At 38.2% G+C, this 12,381-nt stretch overlaps 2 protein-coding genes across 9 annotated transcripts in view; one reads left to right on the plus strand and one right to left on the minus strand.

Annotated features, from left to right (window-relative positions):
* Positions 1 to 418: 418 nt before the first annotated feature.
* On the plus strand, positions 419 to 4,447 carry LOC120719259 (2-epi-5-epi-valiolone synthase-like). Its single transcript, XM_040008345.1, has 5 exons — positions 419 to 1,070; positions 1,872 to 1,922; positions 2,254 to 2,487; positions 2,833 to 3,085; positions 3,204 to 4,447. The coding sequence occupies exons 1-5, from the start codon at positions 738 to 740 to the stop codon at positions 3,290 to 3,292; spliced, it is 960 nt and encodes a 319-aa protein (XP_039864279.1). The 5' UTR covers positions 419 to 737; the 3' UTR covers positions 3,293 to 4,447.
* A 63-nt stretch (positions 4,448 to 4,510) lies between these two features.
* The window catches only part of LOC120719257 (microphthalmia-associated transcription factor-like), a 28,747-nt gene continuing 20,876 nt past the window's right edge, over positions 4,511 to 12,381 (minus strand). For 6 of the 8 annotated variants that reach the window (XM_040008342.1, XM_040008337.1, XM_040008340.1 and 3 more), the window contains 8 exons: positions 11,808 to 12,023; positions 11,451 to 11,546; positions 11,161 to 11,278; positions 10,746 to 10,838; positions 10,593 to 10,649; positions 10,368 to 10,443; positions 9,291 to 9,438; positions 4,511 to 8,769 (listed from right to left, as the gene is read on the minus strand). In XM_040008342.1, coding sequence (XP_039864276.1) covers positions 8,377 to 8,769; positions 9,291 to 9,438; positions 10,368 to 10,443; positions 10,593 to 10,649; positions 10,746 to 10,838; positions 11,161 to 11,278; positions 11,451 to 11,546; positions 11,808 to 12,023 — 1,197 coding nt within the window. In that variant the 3' untranslated portion in view covers positions 4,511 to 8,376. The remainder of the gene's footprint in view (positions 8,770 to 9,290; positions 9,439 to 10,367; positions 10,444 to 10,592; positions 10,650 to 10,745; positions 10,839 to 11,160; positions 11,279 to 11,450; positions 11,547 to 11,807; positions 12,024 to 12,381) is intronic. The other 2 variants (XM_040008338.1, XM_040008335.1) reach the window with 1 other exon arrangement.

A 12,381-nucleotide genomic window follows, 5' to 3' on the forward strand; every position in this document is an offset into this window, starting at 1 on the left:
AGGACTTGGGGCACTTTGTAAAATGTAAATATTTTGCAGTTGTAGTTGCACATTGAAATACTTCTTTGTGCATTATTCCCACATGTCACTGGGATAGTACTTCAAGTAATATACTGCTTCGTAGGGCAACTAGAAGTCAAAACCTCTGACTTTTAAATGATTTAAAAATAAACGCATTCATTTGCAGAATGGTGGTTATTATTGTGTTAATATGTAATGTTACACATTAGCTTTTATACAAAATATAACTTCAGCTTTCAAACAAAATAAGTCAAGTAAATAACAGTATTTACCCACATAAAGTGAGGTAGAAGTGTAAATTTGTATTGAATGGAAGGTATAGGTTAGTATTCTAGCAGGTGTTTTGAATGGAGACAATTAAATGTTTTTCCCTTCGTTTTCTTTTTTCTTTTTAACTTTATTGTGAAATTATCTCTAGCTATGAGAACAAGTCAGAACATGGGGTTTCCTGGACAGTGGTCAGCCCTGTTGTGTTCACCTACAGAGTTATTCAGTGCAAAAACATACTGGATCCCACGAATGACACACTGCTCTGGGGTCACTTAGGAGAAGAAGAACTTAAACACACCTTAAGTAACTGCAAACCACCGAAGCGATTTGTTGTCATTGATGAAAATGTCAATAAGCTGTATGGCTCCCAGGTTTCTCAGTACTTTAAAGCCAGAGGGGTCATTTACAAGATTCTCCCTCTGCCCACCACTGAAGAGAACAAGTGTATGGAGTTAGTGACCAAGATCCTGGAGGAAGTTCATGAGTTTGGTATCGACAGACGCTCCGAGCCAATCGTAGCCATCGGCGGTGGAGTTTGTCTGGATGTGGTGGGCTTGGCGGCATCTCTCTATCGCCGAAGGACCCCGTATATTCGAGTGCCGACCACTCTACTTTCTTATATCGACGCAAGTGTAGGGGCAAAAACAGGAGTCAATTTTGCCGGCGGGAAAAACAAGCTGGGAAGTTATGTCCCACCAGTGGCAGCCTTCTTAGACTGCTCATTCTTCCAAACTCTCCCACCACGTCAGATCTCTAATGGGATGGCAGAGATGTTAAAGGTGCTCGTCGCTGCATGATGACTGATCAAGAGAATGAGTTTCCTGATGGTCTTGCATGTATCAGCCCATTAACTCCTAAATGTATGTAATTTGCTTGCAGCTCACAGTAGAATGATCTTATTGTTCAAGGCATTGTTGTTGATCTTCTTTGGTGTCAGACTTTTAATATTTTGTGGGCAGGAAGTAATAACTGGCGAGAACAAGATCCATACTATTTGCAAACAAGATAATAGTTGTGTACAACTTCTACAGTATTCCAAAAAGCACTGAAATGTATCAATAAGACAGCTGATACTTCCCTTGCTGCAAGTTTGTTGTCAATATTGGAAATGAAAATGGTGCTTGTTCTTATAAGACAATGCTAAATTCATTTTTTCCCACTGATTTTGTGTTTTGATATTATTCTGAATTTTTTTTTTTTGCTCATCAATAATGCATACTACCATTTTCTCATCTGGACACAGAATACACAAAGCTGATTCAAGCGTCATAGTTGGATGTTTTGACATTTGGCTTATTGCAACTAACCCTCTTGTAACCACAATTTAACCACAGAAGTGTTTACTGCATTTACTTACTCACAAAAACCTAGATTTAAGCTGCTACATTTTAAAATATCCCTAATAAGATATACAACTTTAAGTGCCCATGCTACTGAAAGCCAGCTCCTTTTAAACCTGAAAGTCCTCATAGTTTCTAGTGTCTGTCTATCACCGTGTGCTGTGAAGCATGCAAAAGAAAAAACTAAAGACACCCCCACCCACAAAAAATGTGCTTTGTTTGTTGTTCCTTCACTCAAAGGAGCTCACACAATGCTATGCAGACAGATATGGTATGTGCAGCTCCGCAGGGGTAAGATTTCTTCATGCTTATTTTAAAACTGAGTTAAAGGATTAAAAAAAGAGAAAGAAAATTATGTGAACAGGTTCACACATTCTGATACTTTCAGTGATGTAGAAGATTTCAGCTTACTGTTTAAGAAAGTTTTATCTGGTATTTCTATTAAATACTTTTATATCTATTAAACATGTCTGGAGGGAATCTTTGAAATTCATTTTCCCACAGTACAACAATGCAATGCATGTGATTGTTTATTATTAGATATTCCAGTTTAGAATAGAGTGTGTGTCTTCTCTTTCACTTATTGCCAGCTATTAAGTGTTATTCTACTGATACACTTTAGATGGCTCTGATGAAGCACCGGGGCCTGTTTGAGTTGATGGAGACTGAGGGCAGGAAACTGCTGCATACCAAGCTGCAGGTTTGCAAGACCAGGCCTGAACAGGAAGACAGCTCCACAGCCATCATCCGCATCGCTATAGAAACCATGCTTGAGGAACTGGCTCCTAACTTGTGGGAGGATGATCTGGACAGGCTGGTGGATTTTGGTCACCTCATCAGCCCAGAGTTAGAAATGGTCAAGTAGTATTTTCTATTGTAACAATATTCTATAACCATATTGTAGCAATATTTGAGAGTATGAATTCACTCATTAAAGGGGACCTACTATGTTAATTTCCAGCTCAATATTTTCTACTCTTGGATTCTTTTATAGTATCTTTGTAAAACTCACAGCTCAAAATAATCCTTATTTAAGGGTTTGCATATAGCAACCCAAGAGATGAAAAAGAAAAGCATAATAGGTTCACTTTAAATGTGAATTACTGTTACAGAGTAAACGTATTTAGATATTATTTTATTAGCAGTTACTTTTTGGAGATTATCTGCACACAATTAAGTGTAACCTCCATGTTTTGCACAGAGAATATTGCCAGCACTGCTTCACGGAGAGGCAGTCAGCATCGATATGTCCTTCATGGTATATGTGGCCGTCCAAAAGGGACTTCTCACAGTAGATGAGAAGAATCGTATTATCCAATGCATGCTGAGTCTGGAGCTTCCTGTGTGGCACCAGGACTGCACTCTGGAGCTGGTGCAGAAATCCCTTAAGGAGCGTCTGAAGCACTCTGCTGGCTCTCTGAGGATGCCTCTTCCCACAGGATTGGGAACTGCAGGTAAAATAATATATAGTAAATTTTTTCTTTTAATAATCAATTGACATTACAAGTTACACTCTCTCTGTTACATAAAGCATGCTCATTAGCGTGTCTTTTTCTTTTTCTTATTTTGTAGAAATCTTTCATGGTATGATTGGTGATGGAATTCTTTGCCAAGCCCACAAGAAATGGACCGATGAGCTTTCTTCATCAGGAGACAAATGAATTTTACATGACAATATGGACAATATAGACATGATATAGATACACAACTGCTGCTGATTTCTCAATTGCATGTCTACCACATCCCCAAAGGAGGGTTACAGGACTGAGATCTTGTGATTGTGGAGGCCACTGAGTACAGTGAACTCATTGCCATGTTCAAGAAACCAGTTTGAGCTGATTTAAGCTTGGTCACATGGTGCGTTATCTTACTTGAGGCAGACATCAAAAGATCCTAAAGGGATGGACATGGTCAGAAACAATACTTAGGTAGACTGTAGTATTTAAACAATGCTCAGTTGGTACTAAGAGACCCAACGTGTGCCAAGAAAATATCCCCCACATCATTACACCAGCCTGAACTGTTGATACAAGGAAGGGTGGATCCATGCTTTTATGTTTTGTACACCAAATTGTGACCCTACCACCCGAGTGTCACGGCTAAACACAAGATTAGATCAGGGAATGTTTTTCTATTTTTCTATTATGTAACTTTGGTAAGTCTGTCTGTATTGTAGCTGCAGTTTCCCGTTTTTAGCTGACAACAGTGGCACCTGGTGTAACAAGCTATATTTGGGTTACTTTTGCCTTCCTATCAGCTCAGAGCAGTCTGGCTATTCTCCTCTGACCTCTGGCGTCAAAAAGGCAATTTTACTGCTTTTCACTGGTCATTTTCTCTTTTTCAGACCATTTTTTGTAAACCCCAGACATGGTTGTGTGGGAAAATTCCAGCAGATTACCACTTTCTAAAATACTCAGACCAGGTCTTCTAGCACCAACAACCATGCCATGTTCAAAATCACTTAAATTGCCTCTCTTCCCCATTCTGATGCTCATTTTGAACTCAGCAGGTCGTCTGGTCATTCAACTCAACTTTAGTTAATGGTTTACAACACACCATAATATAATGCAAAAGCTACAAAAAGCAGTTGGCAGAATAAAAAAAAAAAGAAAATATCAAAAGCAATGCAATAATTTTTGTATATACAGAAGAGGACTTTATCTTATAAAAAAGATAAATGTGTTTAACTAAACTTATTGTGTTGCATTATCCCTTTTAATTGAAAGTGTAGCATTCTAAATGACTGAATCTTTGTAAATTAAGTAAATGAGTAAAACTGAACACAAACCAAAGATGTTTGTTTATGTGAGTTTATTATATTATAATAAATTATAATAAGTATAATTAGTATTGAGAGGGAAATAAAGGCAAACTCCACCAACATTCAAATAAAACTTTTAATATTTCTCACAAGATAGTTTCCACATTGAGTACCATCGAGTTTGAGCTCACTAATCTGAAACCAGTGGGTACAGTAACTACTGCTACATTCATCTCTTATAAACTGTAACAATAAGAACAGTAGCAACATCAGCAGAGAACTTTGTTTGTATGAACCACAGGAATGACAATTAGAAGACAAGGCCTAAATTGAGCTAACATACCATAGTTTTTCATTAGTGGTTTATCCATAACATGCCATAACAATTTACAGCTCAGAGAGTCATTATGAGAAACGAGTTAAGTGACAGCTTTAAGTAACTGCCACCACATAGTGTAATGTTTATATCTTTTCTTACAGTCACATTTTAGGGTTATTTAATTTATCTGTTCTACGTTTAGCCACAGATCCATGTTACAGGTATGTGGGTGTTGTACTGTTTCGAATCAGTCCCTGGACCTGTGTCACCATAAGAAACAATCTACAGTCCACTGAAGCTTCATCAATGACAAAAAAACCAAACAAACCAACACATTAACTCAAGGTTCACTTCTCAGCTTGTTCAAGAACTTGGATTTCATAGTTAGCATCCTCATTGGATGGCAACACTGTAAGATAGCTGAGCTGCTGTTGAGTAAATCTTGAGTCATATTCTCTACAATGTTCTTTCCACATACAAGACTGAACTCTAACCGTGTACTTATTTGCATTTTACATATAACCTTTGGGTAACGATCCATATATTGCTTATAACAAAAGAGGTTAAACACCACTAAGAAAGGTGGCTTTGTTTTGCAGGTTGTGTCTTTGTAGAAATGTATTGCCTTCATGTGGCACACAATTTGGCAGTTATTACTGAGACCTACATTCAAAGTTGTCACCTAGAAACCTAAGAAACACTGCCTTCAGTGTAAAATGTCATTTGAAAAAAATAAAATGAAGAGCTAAAAATATGGAGTTCCAAAGTGTTCGGTACTACATAAATATATATAGTATTTGAATATTAATCATAGGTATATAAATAAGTCAAATATAATAACACTATTAGTCTACAGCATCATTACTGGCTTTGTGAAGCTGTAGCACTGCACAACGACACTTTCAGGTAAATGCAGGACTGGGATTAGTGGCCATGTTTTTTTGGTAGCGAAAAAAAAAAAAACCCACTCTAGAAGGTTAGCATGACAGCCATCTTTGATTATTTTCCTTACAGAAATCGTGTGAATATATTCACTGTATATATTACCCTGATCATCCAGGTTCCCCACTATAAGAATCAGTGGCTCAGCAGCTCATTCTTGTTCATATTCAAAGCCTCTACTGCAAAGGTGGCTGGCATTAGCTCTGCTCAAAAGGTCATTGGTGCCTGTTGCAGTAGCAACCTAAGGACCTGGTGGCACTCTTGAAGAAAGGCTCGCCAATTGCACTTATAGAGGTTACTTTGGTAGTTAACAACCAGATCTGTATTAGATCTGTATTTGCAAGCAAAGTATGGTTGGCTGAGCTCAGCCTTAGAGACAGGATAATGAGCATGGATATCTGGAAGGAACTCAGAGATGTTGAGATGAAGCAGTTGGGGTGGATTGGACATCTACTGGGAGCTTCACTTTGGAGGTTTTCTGTGTACACCCATTTGAGAGAAGACCCTTGGGCAGACCAGGGATTATTTATCTTATTACGCCTCGAAACACCTTGGTGATACCAAGCAGAAATTGGTAAGCTCTGCTGGGGAAAGGACACCAGGTACCCCCTGCTTAGACTGCTGCTACCATGACCCAACTTCAGTGGAGTGGAGTCAACGGTTGAAGAAGTCAGTAGATTTCTAAGTCAATCAACATACTAAGTAATTAATGATAATAATACAGAACACTAATTCAAATATTATGTCAGGGTATAATTATTAATTACTTATATATTTTACTCTGCATTTATAATGACTTATTTCCTAATTTACTTCCTTATTTAATGTTGAACACTTTGGCGTTCCATAATAACAATACTCGTGGTTCTTTTGTTTGAGGGACTTGTAGTATAGCTCTACGAAGCTCCACACACCAATATAAACATCAACAAAACATTTTTTTTCCTTCTCTTCCATCTTCAGGGTAAAAAACAAAACAAAACAAGTTTAAGGCACTTAAATGAAAAGATAATTGCCTCGACACCATTTCAGACTCATTCATAAAGAGAAACCCCTTTGAAGACATGATGCTGCTTTACAGGCACAACTTTAACCATTGCATAGTTTGACAAAATGGAGGCTGTGCTGCAACAGGGCTCGTAGTATATGGCAGGTGGTTATTAAAAAGGCATACCTATGGAACATGCTAGAACTGTTCAAAACAAACTGTGGAAATATACAACAACCATCCAAGAATCCACAGCTTTTCACAAGATTCTGTATGCATTTGAAATAGTTAGTTTGTGCTCAGATTTAAAAGAAAGACAGGCAAACAAACCAGGTTTCAATTATCAGAAGTCATTCCAGTGTTTTGACAATGTCACGCATTTCATACAAAATCCCAAAGCAGTCTCCTTATACTCCTTGGCAATATAAATGTTCACATCATGAAAAAAAATGTCCTGAATGTGAAATGTCACTGATGTGGTATATCAAAAAAAACCCAACAAGAATAATTTAGGAAATCAATGGAAATTTGTAAAAATCTGAGATTAACAGGTCTGCAGTATTACAGTATGGAGTCTGTGCTGGAATACTCTAAGTTTAACCAGTTATGTCTGTCTGATCACTAAAGATAAAAAAAACAAAACAATTACAATAATTGACTAACATCTATTAGATTAAAAAAAAATAAAGATTTCTATAATTAAGAAATCTAGAGCTATCAAGTGACAACAGCTTCTTGTCAGACCATTTATAGCCTATTTTTATTCTACTAGTTTTGAGACAAATTTGGGGGTATTTTGGCAGTTTTGGCAATGAGGAATGTACTGGTAACATACTGTGTCTGTAATTGGCACTGGCTAGTTAAAGAGTGTGTGGTGAATGTATAACACTGAATAAAAGACTAAAATTATTCTCATGTAATGAGTTCATTGTAATTATCTTAAAAGAGAGATTCTAGCTTTTATTTATTAATTTCTTAAATGTGCTTTCATTTATTAATAATGGCTCCATGTAATAAATTAGCTTTAAGGGGAATGTATTCATAACATCTTGTTTACACACGCATGTGTATTTATATAATCTACAGATGATTTCATATTTGTCAAGCAAGAAATTTCAACTGGAAGACTGACAAAGACTCTAACAGCCAACACGTGCATAGCAATACGACAACGATGTATACACATCTTAATAAGGCATTGGCACATTCAAGTTCAATCTAAGACACACAGAGTGTAAAGCACTATAGTAATAAATAGATCTTTTTCCTTCTATTATTGCTATTGATTTAAAAAGCAGTGCTTATCTCACCACAAAATATCTACATTTCTGACCATGATTTATAATTTCCCTAGATTCTTTGGAATCAATAGAAAAAAAGGATAATCTAGCCTCTATCCAAAGATAAATGCATATTTTTTTTTAAATATAAAAACTTCTATTTTTGTAACTCATTGTCATCAAAGTATTGATTAAAGCAAACACTTAAAAAAAATCAGTCCTTGAAATCAGGGTCAAGGGCTTGAAAAGACATAACACGAGAAAACAAACAAACAATTTGGAAAAAGATTCAATACATGTAAACACAGGTGGGAGAGAGGAGGAGTAAAACAAACGGAGAAAGGACAACAAACAGAAGAAAGCCTTTCCAGCAGCTCAAAGTGTGTTTGCCACTGACTTGTAGCAGTAGGTGGAGGGGCTGAAAATGCAGGTGAGGAGTGTTCCAGTAGGGGGTGCTAACAACCCTCATTCTCATCCATGCTTACACTGCTCTTGCGACTGCTGTCCTTTGAGGTGTCTGGGGAGACGGATGAGAGCAGAGGGTCGCCCCCCCTCACCGGTGATAAGGTGTCTTCCATGAGGATGTCGCTGAGTTTGGAGCCCGACTTACTGTGAACGCCGTAGTGGCCCTCGGAGAAGTTAGAGTGGCCTTCGTTTAGCTCGAGGTTGCTGGGTGTTTCAGGAGTGCAGGCGGGGTGTTGTTGGTGATGGGGATGGAGTGTGTACAGGTCCTGGTGACAGTCCTCCAGAGCAGGTTCTTGCTTGATGGTCCGTACCCCAATTTCAGCAGAGCAGAGCGCTGAAGATGCAATGGCCAGACCGTGAGCCCGCGCCTGCATCTCTAATTCCTGTATGCCAGAGAGCGACACAAACACGTGCAGGTTAGGCATTAGGTTAGTGAGCACTCCTAATCTTCTAGTTTGAGGTTTGAGGATGAATGTTAAAGTATTGCCTTTTCTTTGCTGAAAAGCAGAGTGGGAGATAGTTAGCAAAGCTGCCAAGTGAAGGTTTTTAAATATCCAACTGACTGTAACAGAGTCATTTAACATTTAAAACTTGCAGAAGGTTTTCTTTTTCCTCCTCTAATACACCGATGTGCAACTCTAATTAACTACAAAGAGCTCAGTGTTGATCACAGATTCAGGCTCCTCTCATCTTATGATCAATTTGTTACAAGATGACGATCTTAACAACTTTGCAGTATGAATCTGTGCCTTTCCTCGTTTTCCCTTAAGCTTTGCATATCTCATAAAAGTGTATTCATTTCTTCCAACATTAGTATAAACGTTTTTCTCCTCCCCTTTGAAATCCCTACACGTGACACATAATATAGTTTTTTGAATTTTCTCATCTTCATCAAAGCTTTTACCTGTATTCTCAACATCAGATGCCGGTTGGCATGCTCAAGCTTCTTCTGACGATTCTCCAGCTCCTTGGCCCTCTGCTGTTCCCGCTGCAGCTTCCTGATGTAGTCCACTGATGCCTTCAGGATAGTGCCTTTGTTCCAGCGCATATCTCTGATATTTAAAAAGGAACCATTATTTTTACATCCAAACGTTTAAATGTCAGTAGATAGTCTAATGTACGCCTGTTCAGTTAACAATTAAGAAAGTGGAGAGAATAAGATTGAGGAAAAATGAGCAGAACTTTTGCAGAGGTCAAAAAGTTCTTTGCAGAAATTGTTACTACACAAGACGTTTATGCACAATAGGTAGCCTGAGTCACAAGCAGTCATAAGGATGACCCTGAGCTCCCTGAAAAAAACATGAATGTTGCAGCAGATGTTTTGCAGGAATAAAAAATGATCTTTAGTCAACTTTATGGGAAAACATCCCTCCTGAGGATTTCATTTGTACAGTTAAGGTTAAGTTAGGTCAATTTGGAAGTGGTACTTACACCTTACAGGCAACTAATAAAAATTGGCAATGCTAGAAAGAAAATGTGTGCCTGCTTTTTCATACTTTTTCATAAATGTGTACTCATTTAAACCAGGTCTGCTGATGAGAATCTTGAATTTGTGCATGTGGGTGGAGGAACCAGCTGGACTTAATCAAAACAACCAGGGCTGAACAGACATAACAAAAGCAACTGGGATCTTTTTAGACCCACAGGCGAGGTCAAAGGGCACAGCGATGAGAGAAGAATATGGTTAAAAGCTGAAATTGACAGTGTAATCATTATAAGCCTCATATTACATTTACAAATTTACAACATTTGCCTAAATCGAAAGATCTGTATAACTACAAACTGCATATAACTGAATGACCAGCTAGAAAAATGCAATTAAAACACAAATCATTTCCGTTTGCTGTTTCATAAGCAGCAAATCTCGCCACTAATCTTGAACACTGAGTTATTAATCTTGCATTAGACTGGCTGGATGTTTGTGGTTGCCATTACATGTATTTTTAGAAGAGTTAATGTAAGAATATATTAAGTAACTTACGGGTCATTTGATTTTGGAATTAAAGTTCCCAACTCCTTAATTCGATCATTGATGTTAAACCGTCGCCGTCTCTCAACTGCAGAACAAAAACAGAAAGGGGAAAGTATAACTAGGAATATAAGTATAAATATATAGATATTAACAAGAATTTGCTAATGTACTTAAAATGTAGTTTAATAGTTAACCCTGTGACAACCAAAAGCATGTTTAAATATTCTCACTTACTCAAATTGTGGTTGTCCTTCTTCTGCCTCTCCTTTGCCAGGGCTCTTACCTCTGCTTCTGAACAAAACGCATTTTGGTTGATCGACTAACCCGACAAAGCACGTATACAAAATGTGCAGCATCCACATTTTAAAGCTGAATACTCAGACGTACCCACAGGGAACCCTTCAGGCCTTTGATAGGTGTCAAATTTGCCACAGGATCCTGACTTATCCAGCATATGCATGATGGCCGGGGATTGTGAAACTACATGAGTAATAATGTTGTTTTCATTATCACAATGTACAGAATTGAAATGCAATACAAGACAATAGAAGACATAATCATGTAAAGTCAACATCGCCACACAGAGGAGCATTACAAAAGCTGGACTGGATACAAAATGCTATATAATGAGCTGCGCAAAGGCCTGGAGAGTAGAACGTTACATTATCATATGTTGTTACAGAATTACTGTTGCCTGTGTGATACAGAAGCTGAACAGATATTGTTAAATGGCACGAGTTAAACATCTGTAAGAACTTTATTTATTTTTATTTCTATAGCTCTGAGTAATTTTCATGCTTACCAGAGTATTCCCTTTTGATGTTTGGCAGGTTGGCAGGGCAGGAGTTGCTGATGGGCAGACCTTGCTGGGGCATACCCTGATTGCCATACATGTCAATGAGGTTAGCAGGCACAGGGATCTGGGGAATTGAGAATTAAAAGAATTGAGATTTAAAACAGAGAGAAAAAGACGTACACCAAGGTTGAAATCTGACATCATGGAATTTGCTTCTGTTTTACCCCAAGACACATCAAATGAAATGCAGTCATGTTGTAAACTGGCTGGTATGGATAAATCATGAGCATACATACCGTGTTTGCCATCTGAAGTCCTGGGTCCATTAGACCGAGGATATCATCGCTGTAACTGGACTCCAGACTAATAATGTCATCAATTACATCGTCCATCTAAAACCAGACAAAGTACAAATAAGTCCAGCGTTACTGATCAATTAATGTCCAAGCATCATTAACCCTCTCAGGCTCAAATGAAACTTTTTGTTGCTAATGCACAACCAAGTCCTGCAGTGGTACTTCTGAGTAAAAAAAAACTCATAAAATATGTATGTGGGGTAATCAGGTTGTTAGTTTTTAACTGTTGCAAATCGGCAACGCCTGCCTTGAGAGGGTTAAATAAAAAAACAGCCTAAACAACTATGGAGACCTCACCTCTTTCTCGCAGTTAGAGTTGAGGGTCAATAAGGCCATAGGGCTGTTAGGGGCACTGTTGCCCGGCCCTGGCGGCATGCCCCCGTGGTCAGAGGACTGGTTGGGGCAGGGCAAGCTCAACGCCTGAGAACCAAGCTTTCCCAGGTACCTCTTCACCTGCTGCTGCTGGGACCGTTGGATGTGGTACTTGGTTGGGTTCTCCAGGTGAGTCTGAACCTATGAGTGGAAAGAGGTGTGAGGAAAATACCAAGAAAAATGAATATGTATGTGAGAGGTAGGATATCTGATCTAAAGATTAATGGGTGTGTTGATGGTTGCAGGAGGCTCCACAGAACTGCTCCAACTACTGAAAGAGAAGTTATGCAAATATGCAGCTTGGCCACAGTAGCAATGAAATAGCACCAAAAGATGGAAGCTCATTTCAAAATGAGTGCTGCTTTTTATAAGTGCTGTTTCAAAGTTGTCTTTTATTAAAAACAACGCTAAATATAGCTCAAAGTCTTGTCTGTTCTTTGTATTTTACAGTACAGAATATAATATTAAAATCAACTTGACAGAGACTTCAAATCCTACG

Source organism: Simochromis diagramma, unplaced genomic scaffold, assembly GCF_900408965.1.
Source record: "Simochromis diagramma unplaced genomic scaffold, fSimDia1.1 OVJJ01000545.1, whole genome shotgun sequence".
Taxonomy (NCBI): domain Eukaryota; kingdom Metazoa; phylum Chordata; class Actinopteri; order Cichliformes; family Cichlidae; genus Simochromis; species Simochromis diagramma.